Source organism: Giraffa tippelskirchi, chromosome 10 (assembly GCF_054371585.1).
Source record: "Giraffa tippelskirchi isolate mGirTip1 chromosome 10, T2T-mGirTip1v1.2.pri, whole genome shotgun sequence".
NCBI lineage: Eukaryota > Metazoa > Chordata > Mammalia > Artiodactyla > Giraffidae > Giraffa > Giraffa tippelskirchi.
Genome location: NC_137284.1, coordinates 57,545,970 through 57,570,397, shown reverse-complemented (window position 1 = coordinate 57,570,397; position 24,428 = coordinate 57,545,970). Strand labels below are relative to the sequence as shown.

Sequence of the window (24,428 nt, the reverse complement as noted above, 5' to 3'; positions counted from 1 at the left end):
AGAAGATGTTTGTTCTTTATACCAGGATTTGACAGTAGACATGAGAACAGTTACCATCTTGGCCAGCTTTGACATAATCATACTATGTTTTCCTACCAGTCAGTCAGATAATTTGGAGGGGTAAATGTGAGGATTTTACGTTTCTCTAAAGTTCCCAGATTGAGGCCTCTGCTTATCATGAGAAGGTACTTGGTTAGAGTTTTTAGAAGAGGTTATATATAACCTTTGAAGGAGCTCTTTATAGCCTAGGAAGGTATTTTATTTCTACTTAAAGATAAGGTCTTTATTGTTATTATGTGTTCATCAATAAACATTTTCAACTGTAGAATTTGTTCTCAGGAAATGTAAGTGGCAATACTCTTAGATACCACTTTAAGTGGTGTTGAACCACAAAAATCAAAATTGAATTAGCTGTAATATTTCAGATCACAATAACATTAATGAAGTTGCTGAATTTTTACGGAGTGGTAACAGCTATTATTGCATATTTTTCCAATTACTTGAGAACCTTCTATGTTTGGGTGCTGGGATGTTGCCATGGTCACATTCTGTGTTGGTATGGAGTGGTGAGTTGTAGAATCAGTGGCAACCCAGGACGCCCAGGCTTGGAAGTAGGCTGTCTGAGAAGTCTTCATTGTTTTGAAGCCACATTTGACATGGACCAGAAGGTTCTGAAGAGACTGGTGGGATCCATCAGTAAGAGTGTCAATAGCTGTAAGTACTGACCAGATACCCAGCACTGCCTGAACATCTTCCATCAAATAAAAACATTGGGTAGTTGGCCATGAACAAGTGCTTTATAACCCCCAAGTAGCGTTCTCCTATTTTCTATCTAATATTTTGGTCATTTTAAAAATATAGGTGGTAAGTGAATGATAATCCCTGCACTTACACAGAAAATATTTCAGTCATCCGGTGTCCTAAAATACATTACATATGTGGGAAGACTAGCTTGAGAATTTATGTGACAGTGTAAATGCTAAAGGATTATGTGCCTACAGAGTTCTGATTTTATTATAGTCTGAAATTTAATAAAGAGATTTCAAAGTATAAAGGTTTACTTTGACAACTTCCCTGAGTTCTCTGGCACAAAAGCCATAGCAGCAGATGACTGCTGTACTTCACAAGATTGATAGAGATACATAAGGTATTTTAGATGTTAAAGAAATATCTTGTTGCTTTTTCACATGGCAAGTGTTTATTAAAACTAACATCTTTTTTAGGATTCCTTGCCCTGCCAGATATAAAGTGATCTTGTGAATTTTTGTTTCTGAAGCCTGACCACAAGCAATCCTGACTGGTTTCTAAGAATTTGTTTCTAGACTTTGACAAAGTACCTTTATTTCAGCCAGCTTTATGGCCTCATTATTGGGCACTTCCATTTTTCCTTGTGTGATGTTGGCAGGATAGTCACTACGTTGTTTAAGCATCTCATTGTGGATATAATTCAGTTTTCTCTTTTCTTAGTTGGATTTTAAGTGATCTAAGCGCCTCAGGCACTCCTGGGCCCTGTTTCACTCCTGTTGTCCTGCTACCCTTAAAATCCATTCAGCAGATTTACCTAGTGTTGAATGTAGTAAGAAATGCCTGCTGTTAACAGCCTGAGTTTTAGAACACTCAAAAGGAAATTATGCTTACTTTGAAAATCTGACTCCTCTTCCCTTCCTGATGAAATTGTTTTTAGTGGTGTCTGCTACCCATATGTATGTTTAAAATCATTACTTGTTACTAATATTTGAAAGCGATTCTCTAAAATAGTCAGTAGATACGAGTATGTAAAACTTACTGAGGAAAAAAAAATTAATGAGACCTATATCCCATATAGTCTTCTACAAAGAAGGACCAGCTGTTTGGAAAAAAGTTTCATTCCTTCCTTATTCCAAAGTTTTTGACACTTAATAATTCTTAAGTTACTGGTAACAGTTCAGACCCTAAATACTTGAATAACTAGTGACCAAGATAACCAGATTATTAACAGCTGATGTTTGTTGAGCTCTTCATTGGCAAGATACTGCAAAATAGTTTATGTCCATCATCTTTTCTTGAAACAAACCCATTGAGGTAGGTGATGTTATCCATGTTCTTAGGTGAGGAAACTGCATCTTAGATTAAGTTGTTTCTGTAAAGTTACACAGTTAGTGGACTTTTTGTGGGGGCTGAGCTAGTCTGATGTAGAGTACACTCAAATCTTTATTTTTCAAATTAATCAGCATTATAGTCCCTGATGGTCATTCTGTACCCTTTTGTACCATAGTAAGGGCACAATGAAAAGTTGTTGAAATCAGTTCTCGTTCTTCAGTCCTTCCAGTTGAGACCAGGATAGATAATATGCTCTCATCACTAGAATTTGGTTGATGATGGGTAGGGGTGGGAAGGACTAATAAGCTGTTGCTGCTTTAGCCATCCCAAGAAGGGAGTGTCTTTATTTCTCTTGGTGTTCTAATTGTGTGACAGAAAGTTGAAGCAATTTTTCCTGGGCTTTGCTTTAGAGCTTCTTAGGAGGGAGCCTTCATAATTTGCTAGGCCCCTCAAGTGCCACATGGCCATCCAGTCCAAGCCACTACCATTGTGTGATTCTGCTCAGATTGTCAGCCGGTCACCTCCAGTGACCTCACAAAGGAAATTCACTACCTTGCTAAACAGCTGTTTCCTTTTTTTTTCCCAACAGATCTAGAATGTTTTGTGTTCTAGAGTTAATATGACTTCTGTCTTCATTTATACTGCTCTCTAGAGCTACATTGTTCATTATAGTAACCACTAGCTTCATTTGGCTATTTAAGTAAAATATGTAGAACTTAAAATCCAGTTTTGGTCACACGAGCCACTTTTCAGGGTTTAATAACAACTATTGGGTTGTGGCTACCAAATTGAACAGCACAGATAAAGAACATTTCCATCATCAGAAAGTTCTGTTAGACATTGCTGCTCTAGAGTCATGCAAAGAAATTATTCCCTTTTCCAAATAATGGCCCTTTAATCTGATGGGGGAGGCAGATAATTATCTCATGGTATGTAGTAAATGGCTTCATGGGTGTGTGATCTGTGTGCTCTCATAGGGCCCCATGCTAAGTTTAAGTCTCTGCTAACACTGACTTAAATAATTTTTATTTTTTTATTCTTACTTGTATTTATTTATTTATTTGGCTGTGCCAGGTCTTAGTTGGGCATGCTGGGTCTTTGATCTTTCTTGCAGCATGCAGGATCTAGTTCCCTGACCAGGGATCTAACAAGGGCCCCGTGCATTGGGTGCACAGAGTCTTAACCATTGGACCACCAGATGCAGTCCCAAAATTTATTTTAAATTAGAAACCTGCATTTTCATTTTGCATTGGGCCCACAAATTCTGTAGTTGACAGTGGCTATAACCTCTTATTTGTAGTATGGTAGGAATAGCTCCCCCATCAGAATCACCTAAAAGTTTATATTGAAAATGTAGATCCCTGAGTACCACCCTTAGTGTATTTTCCAGATTGTTCACTTCATGTATTCTTAGACACTGAAGTTTGAGGATCCTGATCTGAATTGTCTTTTCCACTTCAGACTTCAATTCTGTAGCCTAGTGTCAATCCCAGTTTGACAGTGAGTTGGGAATTGACCCAATCTTTCACACAGATTGTCATTTTTATGCTTATGTGTATTAGCAAACTTTTTTAAAGATAAGTGAAGAATTTTAAAATTCTTAGTAGTGTCATGTGGTTTCATTCCACTGATCATTTTGGCATCTCAAACCTACTCTGGCTCTTGACTCATCCAGCATATTCCTTAACTCACCCATTTACAAGTGATTGATTATCATTTATTTAGCAAACATGTATTGAGAGATTACCATTGTCCTAGGCTCTACTAGTTACTGAATAGATATTAACATAAAAATAAGAGATTTTGCTAAAATCCCAAGTATTTAGAGAACTAAATTTCCCTGATCCACTCCTACCAGATGGAGGAAATAGTTAAATGTAGTATGATTTGACTTTGTAAACTCATCCTGTCTTTCCTGAGCATTCAGGAGTTTTTAATACAATTGATCATCTTTTTTAGGACTTAGACCAGGACCACCTAAGGACCCAATAGTCCAATATGTGGCTTTTTCTATATTTGTGATACATAACATGAGCCAATATGTGTGCATACATAGGTTTGTGTACATACATATTTCCTAGCTATGTTTGCTGAACAGGCTTAGAAATCCACAAAGAACCAGATTTCCTTAAAGCAATAGCTGAACAGGGCATAAAGGAAAAACCTACACTACTGCTCTTTTTTACTCTAGCACCACTACCATACTCATACTTATGGTCTCCAACTGTATGGATGTTTTTCCCAACAAACAGTTCTCTGTGACATTAGCTAAGTGTCCCTATAATTTAACTAACACTACCTGGAGAGCATCAGATTCTACAGGTTAAGAGTTCACTCCTACAAGACTGTACCCCACCAGATGCCAATCACAAGTCCAGGTTATTAGCTGTGCATCTCACCAAATGGCTATAAATCATGACCCCCTCCTTTTGTTCAATTAATTTGCTAGAGCACCTCACAGAACTCAGGGTGCAGCTTACTCCCCAGATTACCAATCTATTATGAAAGGATATAATTGAGTAGCTGGATGGGAGAGATGCATAGAGCAAGGCATGTGGTAAGTGGTATGGAGTTTCTAGGCTCGCTCTGGACACCTTTGCGTGTTCACCAACCCAGAAGCTCCCCCAAACCCCACTTTTGGGTGATTTTATGGAGGTTTTATGACACGGCCATGATAGATCATTAACTCAATTTCCAGCCCCCCTCTGGAGAAGGGATGGAGGTGGAACTAAAATTTCCATGGTTTTAAACATGACTTGGTTTTTCTGGTGACAAGCTTCCACCTAGGAACAACCAACATTAGAACATCCATCATCACCTCATTAGAACAAAAGACATTCCTGTCAACAAGAAAAGGCTGAAGGATTTAGGAGCTCTGTGCCAGAAACCAAGGGGAGAGACCAATTTTTTTTTTTTTTTTCTGCCTGTTACTTCACACAGATAATACAAGATGGGACTGGCGAGTAGTGCCAGAAAGCCAGGAAGTGTTGCAAAAGGGTGAGGGCTTATGACAGACAGAAGGGCCGAGTGGAAAGCTCCCAGAGGCCAAAGCTGAGACAACTTGGGCAGCAAAATGATAAGCGACATAGTACTGGCCTAAAATAAACGTATGTGACTTCATCCTGATGTAAATGATTAAATAAATGGAAAAGAGACAAATCTTCCTTTGAAGAATTAATAGTATAAATACCCCTTCCCTATGAAATAGAGTTTAATTAAACCTTTATCATGAGAGACTGGCTTCTAAAGAACAGAGAAAGGGGAAGTAGATTCAGTGGGGCAACTAGACTAACTGAACCGTGTGATCCTGCTTAGCAGCAGTGATACATTATGTTAGTGTCACGTATCTGATACGTGACAAGAAGAGTACTTTATCCCTCTAGTATTCTTCCCCAAAACATGACCACAGTTTAATTATGAGGAAAGCATTAGGCAAACCTAAGTTGAGGAACATTCTGCAAAATAAAAACTGTCAAGGTCATGAAAAGGACTAAGACTGAAAACTTGGAGGATTGGAGGAGACATGACAGCCAAATGGACCCCGCATGTGATCCTGGAATTAAAAAAAGGAAACTGGTGGAAAAATTGGGTGAAATCTATAATTTCATTAATAATAATGTGCCAATGTCAGTGTATTAGTTTTGACAAATGCCCCATGGTTATGTAAGATGTCAGCAGGAAGAAACAGTGAAGAGTTTATGGGAATCTTACTATCACTGCATCTCTTATGTAAAATAAAACTATTCCAAACTAAAGAGTTTAAAAAAGTTCAATCTTTGGTTTATGAACACCATTCTCATTACCCACAATTTCTCAAGTATCATTTACAGGGGTTCTTTGACCACATGTGTAAGGTCTTTAGATATAATGAAATGAGCTGCATAGATAAAACTCAGAAGTTACTACCTGCTGCAGATTGTGTCTAAAATCCTTGATTATTTTGCTGGATAACTTGTTGGTATTTGATTCAGAGCAATTCCTGACTCCTGACTCACTTTCTTCAGATATCTGCTTCACATTGCTGTTAACACTCAAACATTAATTCTCCATCAGAGTTGAGCAGGGCTAGTTTCAGGCAAACATTAATATATACGCCATATAGTGTGTCCACACACCTGAACTGTGTTTCTCCTCATATTCCATGAAAGAAGAAAAAAAAAAAGACGGTTTTTGTCCTCAGAGCACCTGCACCCCTTTCTGCGACCAAGTCTTGAAAAGTCACATTGCTTTACCCATTGTACTCCTGATTGAAATGGTGGTCAAAAAATCCCCCTAGTTTTAAGTGAAGGAGACACAAACCCCATCTTTCTAAGGGAAAAGTATCAGAAGTCTCATTGTAAGAAGAGCATATGCTGCTGCTGCTGCTAAGTCGCTTCAGTCGTGTCCGACTCTGTGCGACCCCATAGACGGCAGCCCACCAAGCTCCACCATCCCTGGGATTTTCCAGGCAAGAGTACTGGAGTGGGGTGCCATTGCCTTCTCCAAAGAAGAGCATATGAGTGGGACAGAATTTAAAATTATCTGGGAAAATATAACCTGTCACATCTAGATTGACCATTCATAAGGCAGTTTCAAGAATCCACTGCCAAAGTGATCCTCCTTAAATGCAAATCTGATCCTGTTAACTTGCCAGCCAAAATTTTTCAATAAGCCCCTCTGCAAAGTCAAACGGTTCTGCCACCTAGCTGCACCAAACCATCTGTGGCTCTCAGAATATGCCTCCCTGCCTTCAAACTGCCTCCTCCAGTAAATGCTTACTCCTGTGACTGGCTTGAGCTCAAGTGACACCTCTTCCTGGAGCCCCTTCTTATTCACTTACTGCCTTTCCCCACTTGATTCCTTGCTTTGGGTCACTACCAAACACTTTAATCATAGTGTTTGTAACACTTATATTTCACTTCTTTGTCTCGACCAAAGTGTAATAAATTAAGGGCAGAAACGATGGTGTATTCATTGCCTAGGTTCATGGGAGGCCCTTAATAAATGCTTATCAGATGGATAAAAATGATCTGTATGTCAAATTTTGGGGCTATATATGAAGCCTGAGAATCTAATTCAGTTCATAAATAATATTAGGTATCTTTGTAGTTGTTTATTCTATAGATTTATCAACCTTTACCCTAAGAGTCAAGTCATTCTGACCATGTTAGAAACCCTAATGTAAACTGCATATTTGCTGTCAGTTCTCATTGGTTTTCATTGGGTAACTTAAAATCATCTCAAAGACAAAATCTAAAAAAATATTTCTCCCTCCACCCTCCCCAAAAGAGTGAGGGAGGAGAAGGAAGAGAGAAATAGAACTAGTAACCAGCTTCCCTCCTAACTCGTAGTTCTCTCAAATTATCTTTTAATTCATAGAATCAGACTTTTAGAAACTGAGGGAATCTCAGAGATCAGATATCTAAAATAATACTCAAATTTTATAGGTGAGGACTCTGAGGCATAAAGAAGTTGAATTGTGTTAAGTCAGCTATGTAGGATAAGAAATGGAAGTGGAACCCAGATACTTAAGTCTAGTACCCCCAACCCACAAAGCCTAATCACTTAGTTCTCAGTTCGGACAGTGCATTAGAGTCACCTATGTGCTTCTTAAACAGCATCTCAGGCTACCTACCTGCTTTCTGACCTCATTTCTGTGGTCCTAACCAAAGCTTATTGCTCCAAGCCAGGCTTCTAGGCTTCCAGTTTTTCCCTTCAATACAACTTTGCCAGATGGGTTTTCTTAAACCACTACTCAACCCTTACAGCATAGAAGAATTAGCTGAGCTTTTCTTTCAAAGGTTACCACTGGACCCACTGTTAGCAACTGTGACTTAGTAGGTCTGGGGCAAGTCCTTCGACAAGCAATGAGAGGTGGATGATTTTCATACAGAGGGTCCAAAGATGATACCACAAGAAACCCTGCTCCAGTGAAACACACGTTAATCTTCTGACCAGGCATCCAAGGCTCTCTTTCAACAGCCTATCCTCTTCAGTCTTGCTTTTCACTTCTTTCCAACTATTCAACCTCAATCTCAATTCTTCTTTTCTTTACTCATGTTACTCCCTCTTCCTGGAATTCTCCACTTCTTTACCACCCTGAATACATTCCTTTCTGCGTAAATGCTCTGCATTTCTTCAAGGCCCAGTTCAAAGTCTACTCTCATGAAAATAGCACAACTCTTTCTCATACAGTTTTCTCTTCATATGTCTATAGTGGTGAGTGTTATGTGACATAATTTAACATTTATATACCGTCTTAATGAGACATCTGAGTGGCATCTATCTTGATTGTGTGAGCTCTTAAGTAACAAGTCCATGTCACAGTTTTTAAACCACTAGTGCATCATAGAAACAAAATAGCTAATTAGTAAAATATATTTAATTGGGTTGGAGAACTCAAAGGTTAAATCTAAGTTGTCTTTATTTGTATTTTCATTTTACAGTCAAAAAGAGTGAAATAGAGTGTCTCATAAGGATTTTTCACAACTTGGTGGGAAGAGGTGATATAAAACTTGCTAATGTTGGACTAGATCATAACATGTTTCGAGTGATCCTGCACAGCATATTTGGAATGACTGATGATGTGCTAATGAACAGGGGTAAGGAGTCATGGAGACTGAAATGGGCCAAGCTGAGATGGCAGATGTGTGTGTGTGTGTGTGTGTGTGTGTGTGTGTGTGTATACACATACATATATATATATACACATATATTCAGTTTTCACCAAAGACTGAAATTTTTTAATGCCAAAACTGTAAATATAATTCTGGTAGTTCTACTGATTTATAACAGTAAATTTGATTTGATCGTGAGGATGGATTTTATTATAAAATCACTCAAGTTCTTGTCTCATAGCTGTAGTACTTTGAGACAGAACCAGTAATAAACTAAATAAGCTAGCAATAAACTAAATAAGTTAGCAGTATTTTTTTTAAAAGATAAGTTTGTGGTTTCCGTTGTCTTTGGATTCATATGCTGTAGACATGTAAAACATATAAAGACATGTTGACTTCTTCAACACACACAAAAAGAAAATTACTCATTATATTGAAAAAAATTAAATACTTTTATATTTAAAATAGGAAATTATATAACATACTTTTAGTGTTCAATTTGATGTCTTGATGTGTGTATACACTGTGAAAACCATATCATGTCATGTGGTGGTGCTCAGTTGTATCCGATTCTTTGTGACCCCATGGACTGTAGCCTGCCATGCTCCCCTGTCCATGAAAATTTCCAGGCAAGAATACTGGAGTGGGTTGCCATTTCCTTCTCCAGGGGATCTTCCCAACCCAGGGATTGAACCCTCATCTCTTGCATCTACTGCTTGGCAGGTGGGTTCTTTACCACTGAGCCACCTGGGAAGTCCATAGTCAAAATAATTAATGTTTCCATTACCCTCAAAAGAGTCAATAATATTTTATTTTCTATAGGATAATACCAAGATATCACTGGTAATTTTAAAAATAATGTGTTATTTTACTAATTGATCTTTAGGTATAATACAAATTCTTTAGAACAGGATTTTACCACTCTTTTTAGAGTGGTAAAAATTTTCACATTGATTGTCTACATTGTTGGTCTTTTTTCCTCAAAATTGCCGTACAAACATCACAAGTGACGCTCATCATTAACCATGGGGAGGAGAATGGCTTCTTTCTGTAAAAATCTGTTGGAAATACACTTCCAATATTTTTGATTCTTTCAAGAAAGACTGTGCCAAAACCTTCTGTCCCCCTCTTTTTGGGAGGAAATACTTTTTTTTCTCTCTCTATTCATACTACTCTTGAATAATAGCTATAAATTACAATACACTAACACATTCTTTTTCTTTCAGTATTTTTTGCATTTGACAAAGACAATGATAACTATATAAATGTGAAAGAGTGGGTTAAAGGATTATCAGTGTTTCTTCGAGGGACTTTTGAAGAAAAGCTGAAGTGTAAGATGTCTATATAAATATTAACATATATTGTCAATTTTATATTAATCCTTGAATTATTTTTTTAAAAATATAAACAGCATTATTCTCTATAGCAAGCACTCTTGCAAAAGTAGTTCATGAGAGTTTAAAAAAAAGGCAGATGAAATGGGTGACCTATTTTATAGGAGAGTCCCTAGACCCAGGACACTTACTTCACTAGTTCTGTAACATACAAATACCACCAGGATGGCTCTTTGGCACAAGGCCTGGGCAAAGAACAGCAGCTACAGGTCAGGACAGGTGCCAACTATGATCATAGGCAAGGCTGAGATCTGTGGGGCTGTGTCTGGGCTCAGCAGGAAATAGGCCTTGAAGATGGGCAGCCACGTAGTTCACAGTGGGACTATTGCTTGTCTTTTCATCAGAGAAAATATGAGGGATTAACACAAAACAAGGTAAAGCACACAACGGTCAGACATCAACACTCTAGTGTTAGAATAAGTGTAGGTGAATAAAGAGAGGGAATAAGACTGAGGCAATAAAATCCCAAAGGAAGAAGTATTATAAAGGGAGCTTCCTACAGAAAAGCATCATTAGGAATTCCAAAGACGAAAATCTCCCAAGTCACAATTTTGTAGAGACAGCTCTGGCTCACCTCACCTGTACCATTGATGTGATGCATGTTTTCTATGTTTTACACCTCCTGTGCCAGGATTTGGAGTGCAAAACCTAGAAAGAGAATAGAAACAATTTTAAACAACAGTGTTCAAGGGAACAAATGTCAAATTACTTAGGAAAAACTGCAGAGTTCTGAGTATGTAAGCAAATTTTTATCCCTTCTGCCACTTGATTCTGGATGTGGGATGTTCAAAAGAAAATCTCTAAGTTAAATACATGTTTTAAAAATGATAGTAACATTTTAAAGACTCATCAACTGTATTTGACATTTATGACTTTTGTTTCTCTGTTTTATTTGGGGGAGGCATCTTTCCCTTTTTTAATACTTAAAAAATTGAAGTATAATTGACATACAACATTGTATAATTCCTTTTTTTTCTTACATGTTTTTCCCCCCACTTTTCTCCAATCTAATTTTCACAGGATACCATTTAAGTATAGTAGCCACTTGTTCCTTATAATTGCAGTGTTCTTATACAGAAATCTCACCGAGAAATGAAAAGTGAAGTTTCATGAATGTAAATTCTTGTGAAAGGGTTCATGACACAGTGCAGCTGGACATGATGAATTGCTGTTGTTTAGTCTTTAAGTCGTGTCCGACTCATTTGCCACCCCATGGATTGTTGCCTGTTAGGCTCTCTGTCCGTGGGATTTCCCAGGCAAGAATACTGGAGTGGGTTGCCATTTTCTTCTCCAGGGATCTTCCCGACCCAGGGATCAAACCCATGTGCCCTACATTGGCAGGTAGATTCTTTACCACTGAGCCAGCAGGGAAGCCAGGACATAATGAATAGCATCACACTAGCAAAATTTTTTTCCTTTTCTAATCCCACTGCCTAAAAATACTTCATGTATTATACATTTCCAGACATGTTAATTTGGGGAAAATACTATTTCTAGTAGGGTTGTGTCACAAGCTCATATATGCTATATATTAGAAAAATGCAACAAAAGAGCTAATCTGATACTCTGGAATTTAATACCTGGTTCTTTTTGTTCCTCCCTCACTCCCCCCCTACCTCCCTTCCTTCTTTTCTTCCTATCTTGCTCTTCTTTCTTTCCTTGTCTCTCTCTCTCTCCCCCTCCCCCCTTCCTTTCTTTCCAAAAACATTTAACTAGATTACTAACTCAAGAACTACTTCACTGCTATATTCCCAGGACCTGAATAAGGTCATTTGTGGGATGAAGGATAAACTGTAGTAGTGCTTACATGGTGCGGTGGAAATCATTCTCCAGGGAGAGATAGATCATTTTGGATAGTGAAATGGGCAGTCTCCAAGGAGATGACAGACTCACAACCCACTACCCAAATATATTGAAAAATGTTTTTTGTCAGTGATATAGTGATGTGTATACACTAGCTTACTCTGTGTAAGAAGGAAATTATAGCAGTAAGATACACATACGTATTTATGTGTATATATGAAAAGACTTTACACACAATATGTGTGCGTATATATATATATATATATATATATATATATATATATATATATATATCACAAAGGATATTTAGTCTTGTGGAAAGATTTATAAAATTTTCTACTGTGTAGAATGTTGTTGTTCAGTCGCTAAGTCATGTCTGGCTCTTTGTGACCCCATGGACTGCAGCACGCCAGGCTCCTCTGTCCTCCAGTCTCCCAGGATTTGCTCAAATTCATGTCCATTGAGTCCACTGAGTATAGACTGTAGATTGTATAGACTGTTTTTATCCTTCTTTATTTACATACTGAAATAACTGAGAAGACTAATGACATTTTAACTGTTTTTATCCATGTCTATAAACTTCATATGCTTTGAAAAGTTTGTTTTGAAGTTTATTATTTCAATGGTGATGGTTACATTTCTCGAGAGAGAATATATGACATGTTGAAGAACAGTCTACACCAACAGTCACCTGGAGAAGAGACTGATGAAGCAATAAGGGAGTTGGTAGATATAGCACTGAAGAAAATGGTAAGAATAAAAAAGCTGTAATTCATTATATCCGGTCAAGTGGATGTGAGAAAGCTAAAGAAATTATTGATTTCCCTACATAGTGAATGTAACTTTTGTGAGGGCAGGAGTTCTTGTTTGTTCTCTGCTCTATCCATTGCCTAAAACAGTGCCTGGCTGTTTACTTCATAAATATTTACTTCATAAATATTTATGGGATGGCTGGGTGATTAAATGAATCACTACATTAAATGAATGCTAATTTTATTTATTATTGTACTATCAGTAAATCCTCATTATCTGGGAAGGAGGGTGATAGATTTAGTTCTTTTAAAATTGAATGCCATTGTAGTCTGTCTTCATGACCTTTGCTTCTCATCCATCTCAACACTCATTATAATGAAATAACCCTTATAAAGTGCTTACTACATGCTGGGCCCTTCACAGAAGTTTAATATTTAAACATGTTTTATCTTCAAAACAACGGCATGAAGTAGAAAATATTATCTCTATTTTTCAGATGAGAAAACTGAAGTGCAGATAGGTTTATACAAGGTCATGATGGAAAATGAGGTGCAAAATTTACCTTTCAATGAAACCAGTAACACCTCTTTATTATGGCCAAAGTGATTTTTTTTTCTTCCTGTGACCCTAAACTGGATACCAATGGTTTAAGAATCCGAGGCCACCAGGGTCCAGCCTACTACCCCTTTGGAGTTCAGGAAGTAACAAATGAGGGGGTCTGCCCAGTCTCAGATTCAGCTAACAGACCACAGGGGGTCCTCTTCCATTAACATGCTCAATAGCCCCTGTGAGGGGGAGGGCAGACTTCTTGAGAGACAGTATCCTTTCCAGTACCACACCCACACCCACTCCCACTTCTTTTCTTAAAATACTTTTTTTTTTTTGAATTTACTTACTTGGCTGCACTGGGTCTCAGTTGCAGCACATGGGACCTTTAGTTGCAGAGTGCAGGATCTGGTTCCCTGAAGAGCGACTGAACCTGGCTGGGCTCCCTGCATTGGGAGCATGGAGTGTTAACCACTGGACCCCAAGGGAAGTCCCCCACCCCCTTCTTTTGGAAAGAAAATGTTATGGAGTGAATCTTTTCCTGAAAATTATTCAAACCTTTCTTTAAATTAGACACCCCCCCAGCAACCTTGATTTAGTTATGCCCAGAAGTGAAAAAATAAGGACCCATCAAGTCAAATCCAAATTGAATTAAGCAGTTAAAACTATTCATAATCTACACACATGATTTAGTTAATTTCCCATAGTCCCTGTCATGAACACTGCATTCCAGCCTGGTCTGTCTTTTTCCTGACTTGCAGTCCGGCTTACTGTCATAATCCATGTTGAGCCGTTCTTCCGCTTTTCCTCCTGACACTTCTCCACCTATCTACACCCCAACCATCCTTAAGGGCCTAGCAGGAGTCTGCTAGCTCTTCTCATGATCCTAGTCCTTCTTGCTCTCTCAGTGCCTGCTCCTTATTAAGCAACTTCACTTTTATACATTTTATGTTATATCCTTGTCTCAAGTTTAAGAGATGCTTTGTGAAACAAGACTAAGCTTAAGAATGTTTGGCATTATTTTTATCACAAAAGTAGCAGTATTATAATGGGCTTCCTCTAATTTTATTTCCCCAGTTCGGGTAGAAGTCCTTTAAGGATTCTAATTATTTGATCATTTACTTATTTGGCTGCACCAGGTCTTCGTTGCGGTGTGCAGGATGTTAGCTGCCAGCCCACCAGGGAAGCCCCCCTAGGGACAGGGTTTTATATGTCTAAGGGAACTCAAGTATCTCAGCCTGCTTGGGCTGCTATGACAAAGTGTCATACTCTGGGTAAACAACTGGAATTTATTTCTCACAATTCGGGGAATCAGAAGTCGAAGATGAAAGTGTCAGCAGGTTCACTTCCTGGCTGAGAGCTCTCTTCTTGCCTTGCTGACAGCCACCTCCTCAGCGAGTCCTCACATGGCAGAGAGAGGGAGCTTTGGCCTTTCTTTTACTCACAGGGACACTAATAGCACGTTGGGGCCCTACCTTCATGACCTCATCTGAACCTAATTTTCCTCCCAAAGACCCCCACCTTCAAATATGATCCCATTGCAGTGGTTAGAGTTTTAATTTTGGAGGTGTGGAGAGACATTCTATTCATAATATCAGGTATTAGATTAAAAGGAACGAAGTAAGTTGCCTCCATAAATAAGCATCTTTTGATGTGTGCAAGTAGTGCCTACAAAAGTGTGAATTGGTAAAATCTTTTATTCTAGTTATTTTCCATGCAGAATTAAAATTAACTACTCTGTCATTTACCAAGAAATCATCTTCCTCTCTAGGATTATGACAACGATGGCAAGATATCTTTTGCAGATTTTGAAACAGCAGTGAAAGAAGACAGACTTTTGTTGGAAGTGTTTGGACCATGTTTACCAGATGTAAAGGTACAGTGGCAGCAGTGAACTGATTTGGGGGAAATTTTCAAAGGATCTGAAAAGAAATACTTGCTAGACACTGACTTCTATAGGGTTCCAACCCACTGTTGAAGTTCAGGCAATCAAGGTCTCTGCCCCATCTTAGCATTTGGGACCCAAGACGGTAGTGACCAAGGAATTATACTCAAGACTCTTTTTCAGCTTTTAACCACCTTAACCATACACAATTCCTAATATTCTGGATGTTAATATTTTCTCCCTCCAAACCCAAGGTATATTGGCTTGCTTGAGGTAGAACAGCAAATACAGAATGGATTCAGCAAGAACCTACCATAAACTGCTAGGAGAAAACTTCATCTCTCATTTATTGTCAATGAGAATACACTTTCAAAAATTTGGGACACATGCATAGTACTTTATAGTATTTTATTTGTGCTCAAAAAGTATTCAATTTGACAAAGGTTTTCTGAGCCAGAAGAGCCAGCCTGTGAATTAACTTCACTATTTTTTTTTTTTCCAGCAGCAGTAACTTTATTTAACTCAAAGCTAGCCAAACTTATTTAAGCAGTTATTTTGAGCAACTGTGCTTTGCAAACATGTGATATAGGAAGAAACTTTTTATTCTCTGCAGTAATTTAGGCAGATGATTTTGTGGATGAATTTTCATGATGTTAAGCTATCCTTCATAGCTCAGTTGGTAAAGAATCCGCCTGCAATGCAGGAGACCCCGGTTTGATCCCTGGGTTGGGAAGATCCCCTGGAGAAGGGAAAGGCTACCTACTCCAGTATTCTGGCCTGGAAATTCCATGGACTGTCTAGTCCATGGGGTCACTGAGTCAGACCCAACTAAGTGACCTTCACTTTCACTTTTTCACTTCAAGCTCTCCTTATTCAGATTCGTCCACCAAAATGGTAAGCTATCCTTGGGCTTCCCTGTTGGCTCAGACGGTAAAGAATCTGCCTGCAATGCAGGCGACCCGGGTTTGATCCCTGGGTTGGGATGATCCCCTGGAGAAGGGAATGGCAACCCACTCCAGTATTCTTGCCTGGAGAATTCCTGGACAGAGCAGCTTGGCAGGCTACAATCCATGGTGTCCCAAAGTCAGATACGGCTGAGCAACTAACACTTTCACTTTCAAGCTATCCTTAAGTCACCTCAGCTTGTCCTGCTGTAGTTTATCCCCACATTTTAACTGTCTGGAAACCTGTATTAAAAATCTATGTGTAAAAGGCAAACTTCTCTTTTTAAGAGGACTGATGGGTTAAACAGTGTAGAGTAACAGACTGGAGTAAATACTTAGGTTCAGATGGAACAACCAGGGTTCTTCAGCTGCTCCCCTACAGTCCATCCATAGCCCAGTTATCTAGAGTCTTACTACTCCAAGTATGATCTGTGCACCCTGGTATCACCTAGAAACTTGTGAGAACTGCACTCTCAGACCCCTCCTCAAACCAGCTGAATCAGAATCTTTTCTTTTTTTAGTGTGTGACACAATTAAGGTTTATTTTCTCTCTCATATCATGGTCCATCTTGTGTATGTGGCCAGGGATGGGGGGGGAGTGCTGGCTTCCAGGGTCACAGAAAAGGTCAGGGACACAGAACCCACACAGCAGCTGCTCCCTTCAGGACTATCAGAGAAACCTTTTAATTGACATAAAATACACCTGTCATAAAACTTATCTTAACCAATTTTAAGCATACAGTTCAATAGTGATAAGTACATTGATGCTATTTTGCAACCAGTCTCCAGAACTCTGCTCATCTTGCCAAACTGAAACTCTATACCCATTAAACAATTTCCCATTCCCATCACTCACCAGCCCCTGCTACCACCATCCGAATCTGCATTTTAATAAGACCCCGAGGTAGAGACTCAAAACACCTTAAGTCTGAAAAGCCTGATCTAGACAGCAACTTGCTCTAATTTTATGCTGAAGTCTCTTAACGTATTTTTTGACTAAGAGTGCCGCAGAAGTACAGCTGACCTTTGAACAATACAGGTTTGAACTAGGAGGGTCCACTTATATGTGGAATTTTTTTCTATTAATAAATAGATACTATATGATCCATGATTGGTTAAATCTGAGGATACACAACAGCAAATATGGAAGGCAGACTGTAAAGTTACATGTGGATTTTTGCATGGAGGGTCAGCAACCCTAACCCCACATTGTTCAAGGGTCAACTGTATATCTAATTATCTCACAAGGAAGAAGGGCCAGTCCCCTTGCCTGCAGCTTCTTTTACTATCATCCACAACTCAGTGCAATCCTAGCAAGCTCGAGTAACGTCATAAATGAAGGTGAAACTTTCTAACCTATGTTCAAATTCAATCCATTAGGCAAGAGACCCTCAGGATAGGGAGAAAAAAAAGAGAGACACCATCTGGTATGGGCCTCCTCAGGTTACCGTTATCAGCAAAAAAAGAAAAAAGGGAAACAGCCTGGATATACTTGAACTTCCAATTATGTGGCCCACTGACAGGAAAAAATTGTGGGAAGTAGTGGTAAAAGTCCACCATTTACAAATACTGATTTGTTTCTGCCACAGATGAAGTAAATTATCTTTGAAGTTAACTAAAGCATATATGCTTCTCATTTCAGCTTTGTTCTAATAGTTTATTAACTTTTTTGCTTTACAGAATTGTCTTGATTTTGAAGCCCTGGCATTCCAACACATTCTGACTTCTAGTTTTTGAATGTTACTCACCCAAAATTATTAAAATCAGAAACAGATCCTGGTCACCTGTCTTTATATTGTAAAGTACCTATATTTGCTTCAATTGGTTTACATACAGTAATTGCAACATGAGAAATAATGTTGTAATGAATGGTTTCTATAATATTAAGTATGGATCAAAATAACATCAATTGATATAATAAGTAATGATAAATTGATTTGTTAAGTTAAGCCAACAACCTTAGATCTTGGGGCAAATGTTGTGAATCAGCCATTCACAGTTCTCTTTTCTCTTGCTTCCTCAAAAAGAGAAACAGAAAACCTAAACATCTGACATTCTAGACTCTTCCATTAGGAATGGCAATGGGCCCAATTCCAGCCAATAAGATGTAACCAAAGTCACTGAGTGGAGGTTCTGGAAGAGTTTTATTTTTTTTAAAGGGACATAATTGGCTGGCATGTTCTTTGTTCATGATAAACTAACTTTAAAAGATGATACTAAATTAGACAAGTAGCTTGAATGAAACTACAAAGAGAGTGCATTTAAAAAAAAAAATACCAGCAGTAAAATCTCTTCAAGAATTCAAATGACAGCCTAAAAATAAAAAATAGTCCTTTAAAAATATTAATTTACTGCAGGCAATTTATATCCTTCTTCTTTGTTTTAAAGGACGACTTCTATGCACATCTTCCACTTTGTCCTCTGGAGGCTTTGGCACAGATGAAATTACCTAGTTTTAAAAAAACAACCACCAACAGTTTAATTTTTATAATAGAAGAGTAATAAACTATTAGAAGAGGTAACATGTACACCCAGTAGTTTAATCCTCGCCATCACCACATTTAAGGCAGTCAGCCCAGGTTCAAGGTGCAGCCTACAGTCTAGGCACAGAGCAAAGCTTTCTGTCCAAGTACTGATGGGAGTAAAATTTTTAAAGCCAAGAAAAAATTTTGAGGGGAGAAAAGCAAATGTATGCTCTACTTTAACATTCTTTTATAGATCTGTTATTTTATGAAGTCACTTGTAATTTTATAAATACAGAGAGATACCCTGGTTTGTGTAACTTGAAATATGGATAATGTTTGACAAGGAGGCTCCAGCCAGGATGGTGGAAGAAAAATGTAGAGAAATAAGCAAAAATGCTAGAATCCTCAATTTCTTAGGAAAAAATGAAACCAAATATATCAGAAACAAAGCAGACAATATAAATTAAAGCACATACTAACAGTCTTCACTTAAAATGGAAAATTACTAGAATCTAACATAACTGGATTTAGTATTTCTTCTTCTACAATTTCTAAATCTAGGATTTGGACCTCTTTTTTCTTGAAAATACAGTCAGCTCTGGCTAAGATAACTATGTATGTGTATCTGTGTCTCAGTCTATCTGCACCTGAAGGCTGGGTGCCAGCATAAGCAAAAATAATGTTATAGAAGTTTAAGCATAAAAACTGTGTCCCTCAATTATTATTATTATAAAATAATTCCTCGTCCTAAACTGGATATAACTGTGATGTTAAGAAAAGGTACATAAAATAATCTACCTTAGCCTTTCTTAATCACATTTGTGAAATATATGTACCACTATGTGAAAAGCACTTTTTGAACCTGAGTTCAATACAAGAGAATGGTCTTTCTCCCTCAGATTATGATTTCTAAAGACTTGCTCCATAGTAAGGTATCTTTCAAAAGCTATCTCAAATGTTAACTTTTATTTGTGCTTAGAAAATGAAAAATGATAATATAAATAACATTAAAAAACTACTACCTAAGGAGGACAATCTATCAATAGGCCTAGTCTACTTAAGAAATTTAAAATTAAAATCCAGACCTTCAGGCTTAATCTTTAGAAATCTCACCTTCTTTTTTCTATGATTATCAAAGAAGCAAAATAAGCATTTGAATTTTTTTATTTCTAATTGTGAACTTGAGAAATAAATTATAGTAATTTCCCCTCAATGCAGTAGTTCTCCACATTGGCTCATATTAGAACTATCTGGAGAGGGATAGTTTTGTTTAAAAAGGGAGGGCCTGGGCTTCATTCTCATAGACTGATCTGACTGAAACTACTGCTTTTATATTTTCTACCTAGAGTAACATAAAATAAATTTAAAGAAAGGATTAAAGGTATCAAAACAAATACATATATGTAAGTCAAATTCAGTTACTTCAACATAGAATTGTAGGAAAATATATCTAAAAATTAAAAATGGAAAAAAAAGAATGACAATACTGAAGTTCCTACAAATAATTCTCCACTTAGCTGTTAGTCCTTACAACCAAACTGTCTCTTAAAAGTTTCTTTTTTAAACAACCTTACCTCTTTAAGTTTATTCCGAATTAAATTCGCTGTTGTATTCAAGGAGTCATCATGCATGTCCACTTTGGGAATGTCTGGTAACTGAGGGCCAATCATAACCTCATTACTACTTGTGCATGCTTCAAGAAGAGTTTCACGTTTACAGTCATCTTCTCTTCTTCTTTTCCGCTCCTGCAGTTGTGTTGTCCTAGGCATAAATCTGTCAACTGCCTCCGAAGGAGTAAGAGCCTTCGGTGCGCCACGGCGGGCCAATGAATTTTGTAAAGTTTTCATCTGCATTTTCTGCAGAGAGTCACAGTAGTCACAATGCCCCAGTGTTTCATCAGAGTTTCTACCATCCTGAGAGGAGTTTGATGGTCTGTCTACATGTTCTCCTGATGAACATTTACACTTGGGGGAGAAATAACACAAAGGCAACTCAGAAGAATAAGGAAGACAAAGATCTGAGTTTCCAGCAGAAGTGTTCAGAGAGGCTGCAGGAAATCCAGATGTCTTTGAATGGAAGTCCCCTCTAAAATCTTTTGCATCTTTATGCTTCTTTGTCATGTAATGATCTGTATGTTACAATTTAAAAGGCAGAGAAAGGGAAACAAAAATGGTTCATTTACTGTTTTCATCATGTAGAAACGTATAATTTTAAAAAGAAACATTACTTTAAGATGTTAATGCAACCCTAAAAAATTTATTCTTGAAGTACTGTATTTACATGCTTTAAAAGCTAAAAAGGTTATCTGTCCAGTCTTCTTCTCCCTCCCACCTAGCCCTCTTGTTTTCCCATAATACTCACTTCTCTGCATCTCTCTGCTTTCCAGTTAACTCTCAATCTTGGGGAGTTTTTCCATGTCATTACACAGAAAACTTCACAGAAAACTTTTTATATCTTCAAAGTATTTTTACTGTTTGAACGCATCATGCTTAGTTTGTGTTTGTAGTTTTTAAAGGAAACAACATGCTGGGCCCATATTTTATCATTTCTTTCGCCACACATACAGGTTTTCCTGGAGCCAGTTATTTACACCTTTACACAGATTATAGTTCAGTGCCTACGAATGAGCAAAGACTCTCAACAGCTCTTGCCAAAATTTCAGGTAAGTTTTCCACTTCTCTCTTCCCACTGCCACGTGTCCCTTATCCAATCAGTCAGAAACTCATCATATTCAATAGCTTTTTAGACACTGTCTTTGCCTTTTGACCAAAGGGTGAAAATTTGGTCATTTGAGCCTCTAGAATTATTCAGATTTCAGACAACACACACTATCATAGTCCAGTACTGACTCCTCTAGTTCTACAATCCATGAACTAGATCCTATGACTCCATTCTGTGCACTGGGAGTTTGTGTCCAGGGCAACTTGATTAGAAACATGCGGCATCTGGCCAGCTGGTGTTGATCAAAAGTGGAACTTTCCCACTGGTTTCAGTTTTAGATTAGCAGTTCAAACCGGTCTGCACATCAGAAGTTGTTTCTCATTGCCTTTCGGTCAAAGCCTTAATTCCTCAGCATGGACACAGGCCCTCCATGTTCACCTACTGTCTCCTTTTCTAATCTCAGATTTACACGTAAGCTGCCGTGTTGTGGTTATCATGTGCTACTCACAGTTCCTTAAAATGCATGATGCTCATTTACTCCTCTGGCCCATCTTTCCACCTGTTCCTCTCCCTTTCTGGGTAATGCCTACTTACCCTTTAGAACTCAGCCACCTTTCTCATTCTGTAGGAATCTTCCATGAAATAACATCTATCCCTTCCCAGCCCAGATTACATAGCATTCTGTAAAGAAAAAACTTCGTAGCTTATAGTCATCAGACTGGGAAAACTCCAGGAGGATAAACTCAGCAAAATGCCTGACACATAGGTATTGTTTAGTAGTAGGCTTTACATACCTTTATTTTTAGTCATCCTTGCTATATAAGCATTCCTCTCTTGTAATTTTTTTCTGGTTTCTTCAACTGTTTCAAATTCTGGAGCATAGCACACATGAAGCAACCCACCAAAGAAACTCTGTTCATCCATTTTTCTCTTGGCTATCCTAAACAGAAATACACAATATCATGGTTTACTAATCTAGATTTACTTAGGGTGAAAGCTTAACTAGTGTACAATGCATTGATCTAAAAAGCAAAGTCCAGATTTTGTTGTGTCTATAAATCCTATAGCTTGGGAGTCAAGATGCTCTGCATGTGAATGGTATTGACTCTACTGATCCACTGCATATTCTTTCAGAGCCTTTCTTCCCCTCTCCCGAGAGTCTTCACAGGTTTTAAGCTAAGTTTTCCAAACATATCCAGACTCCCTTTAACCAACACAGAATTCAGCTGGTTGGCCTGAGGTACACAATCTGTGGTCATGAAATAGATTCTGTGTTAAAAGGCCCTCGAGAATTAGCTCATGCCTAGCTTAGCCTTTTTAGCACAATGTGTTCCTATAATGGGGTTCAAAGATAATAAATTAATAAAAATATTACAATTATAAACCTTTAATAATGGAGGAAACACAAATATGTAACAGTAAATGAGAAAAGGAGAGGACAGTATTCATTTAATGTATACCTACTAAACATCTATGAATGGCCAAGAATTACTACAAAATTAAGTACTTCTGTGTTCAGGGAAAATGGTAAGAAATATTCACTGAGATTTTACCATGTGCCAAGCAGTGGCCTAAATGTTTAAATGCTTCACTTGAAATCACACTTCTCAACATCCCTATGATGACTCTGAGGCATGGGGAGATCATTTGTCCATGTTCACCTTGGTTTGTGGAGCCAGGATTCAAATCCACATGTCACACTGTCTGGCCTATTGTAAAAGGCGTATGAGAGATGCAAAAGCTTCATGGAATGAATGGACAATGAGAAAATATGCTTCTCTAACCATGAGGAGCTGGCAAGTTGGTTAGGGTAGTGAAATTACACATAAGAGCAACTGGAGAACAATATATGACCCATATTCCCCAGTACTATTTGTAGCACAGAAAATGTGAATTGTAATAGCCAGAGAAGGATGGGTCTTAAAGCACATTAGTGACAAGAATATGAGATAAGGCATTTCATATTTCCCTTACTAGAGCAGAGGATTCATGCTCTACAGAAGAAAAAAAAGATGGGGTCAATTCATACAGGTGCACAAGAAACATAACAGCTAATGTTGTTTCTGCGTTCTGAACAGAAGGCATTTGCTAAGCCCTTTACATGGATTATCTCATTTCATCCTCATACAACTTCAATAAGTAGATCCTTTTTTACCATACACATTTTATAGAACAGGAAAACAGGTTTAATGGGATTAAATAACTTGTCCAAGGTCATGATGTTAGTAAGCAGTGGAACCTGAAAACTTAGTCCAAACCCAGTTTTTAATCTACCACACTACAAGACAGAAAATGGTTAAGCATGGGGATGACCTGATGGACAGACTTTTGACAAAGCTAACACTTACATTAAGAATATTAGAGAAAAATAAAAAGCCATGTTAGATTACTGGGTAATTCATGCAAGAATGAGGGAGGCCAAAATGATAGCAATGGGAACAGAGGAAATGAGACACTGCTTAACTTGCATATTACCTTGCGCTTTGTAAATTGAGAAATTTAATAAGATAAACTTCTGTAAAGTCTTCTGCTGGGTATTCGTCTAGAGCATTATACTGTTCAATTGCACCATATAGAGCAAATCGCTCAACTAATTCCTTCATTGCTCCCACTGCAGGAACTCCTTGTATTAATAAGTACCAAGACTCCAAATTGATTGTATATACCTGAAAGAAATGTAGACACATTAAATGTATTTCACAAATAAGCCTAAGACAAACCTGTTATTATTTTTTAAAAAAAGCTGAAAAGAAGAACTACTCTGTTCAGGTCTGCAGAAAAGTTTTTTAAAAATCTGCCCCTCTCTTTGCATAAACAATAATTCACCCTAAGTGTGAGGGGTTCGAGCTAAAGCACAGACTAGACTACCTCCTCCAATCGACATGTCTTCAGAAGTTGCCTCGGTAAATGTTACAGGAAAGAGATAAACATTCACTACTGTAAACACGGAAGATACGACTAAAACACATACCCCGTTTTCACGGAGCTCCAACAGTTGACTAAAGAGGCCGCGAGAGTACCTGATACCTCAGTACCAGCGTTCCTCACACTCATCTCCAGCAAATGGATGTGACCGCAGCCTTTCAAGACTTTATTTACATTAACTAGGCGTGTGAAGCTACAGCTCACATAAAGCTGCTGACGACAACGAATGAAACCAAAATCACTTTACCTTCACAGCGCGAAGCCGTCGGCCCTCCCGATACTTGGCTCTCGAGTCGCACACAGCCCTCTGGACGTGGTGGTCGAATACGCCGCCAATTTGCCCTCCGCCCGACGCCATCTTGCCAGCTTTGGCCCTC

General features: G+C 38.1%; 3 protein-coding genes across 5 annotated transcripts in view; 2 read left to right on the top strand and 1 right to left on the bottom strand.

Annotated features, from left to right (window-relative positions):
* Positions 1-543: 543 nt before the first annotated feature.
* Positions 544-17,774, top strand: LOC145522626 (calaxin-like). The gene is made up of 6 exons (XM_081531402.1): positions 544-714; positions 8,505-8,660; positions 9,902-10,006; positions 12,471-12,622; positions 14,943-15,047; positions 17,681-17,774. The coding sequence occupies exons 1-6, from the start codon at positions 657-659 to the stop codon at positions 17,735-17,737; spliced, it is 633 nt and encodes a 210-aa protein (XP_081387528.1). The 5' UTR covers positions 544-656; the 3' UTR covers positions 17,738-17,774.
* Positions 17,637-24,428, bottom strand: RBM48 (RNA binding motif protein 48). Of its 3 annotated transcripts, none has more exons than XM_081531394.1 (5): positions 24,299-24,428; positions 23,602-23,792; positions 21,921-22,066; positions 20,035-20,593; positions 17,637-18,449 (listed from the first exon to the last, which is right to left on the bottom strand). In XM_081531394.1, the coding sequence occupies exons 1-5, from the start codon at positions 24,407-24,409 to the stop codon at positions 18,446-18,448; spliced, it is 1,011 nt and encodes a 336-aa protein (XP_081387520.1). In that variant the 5' UTR covers positions 24,410-24,428; the 3' UTR covers positions 17,637-18,445. The 3 variants fall into 3 exon arrangements, with proteins under 3 accessions (XP_081387520.1, XP_081387519.1, XP_081387521.1); XM_081531393.1 differs by having other exon boundaries at positions 20,040-20,593; XM_081531395.1 differs by lacking the exons at positions 21,921-22,066; positions 23,602-23,792; positions 24,299-24,428 and adding an exon at positions 20,827-21,082 and having other exon boundaries at positions 20,040-20,593.
* PEX1 (peroxisomal biogenesis factor 1) overlaps positions 20,353-24,428 on the top strand; it is an 82,851-nt gene continuing 78,775 nt past the window's right edge. The window contains exons 1-2 of the mRNA XM_081531386.1: positions 20,353-20,543; positions 21,032-21,127. Coding sequence (XP_081387512.1) covers positions 20,538-20,543; positions 21,032-21,127 — 102 coding nt within the window. The 5' untranslated portion in view covers positions 20,353-20,537. The remainder of the gene's footprint in view (positions 20,544-21,031; positions 21,128-24,428) is intronic.

What these genes read in the sequence shown, in the direction of transcription:
- LOC145522626 (XM_081531402.1), top strand. Translation starts at nt 657, where the DNA reads ATGGACCAGAAGGTTCTGAAGAGACTGGTGGGATCCATCAGTAAGAGT. An exon ending in TTTTGAAGAAAAGCTGAAGT is followed by an intron (nt 10,007 to 12,470) that starts GTAAGATGTCTA and finishes TGCTTTGAAAAG; the next exon opens with TTTGTTTTGAAGTTTATTAT. An exon ending in CATGTTTACCAGATGTAAAG is followed by an intron (nt 15,048 to 17,680) that starts GTACAGTGGCAG and finishes TTTGCTTTACAG; the next exon opens with AATTGTCTTGATTTTGAAGC.
- RBM48 (XM_081531393.1), bottom strand. Translation starts at nt 24,409, where the DNA reads ATGGCGTCGGGCGGAGGGCAAATTGGCGGCGTATTCGACCACCACGTC. An exon ending in GACGGCTTCGCGCTGTGAAG is followed by an intron (nt 23,793 to 24,298) that starts GTAAAGTGATTT and finishes CATTTCTTTCAG; the next exon opens with GTATATACAATCAATTTGGA. An exon ending in CTCAATTTACAAAGCGCAAG is followed by an intron (nt 22,067 to 23,601) that starts GTAATATGCAAG and finishes ATTTCTGTTTAG; the next exon opens with GATAGCCAAGAGAAAAATGG.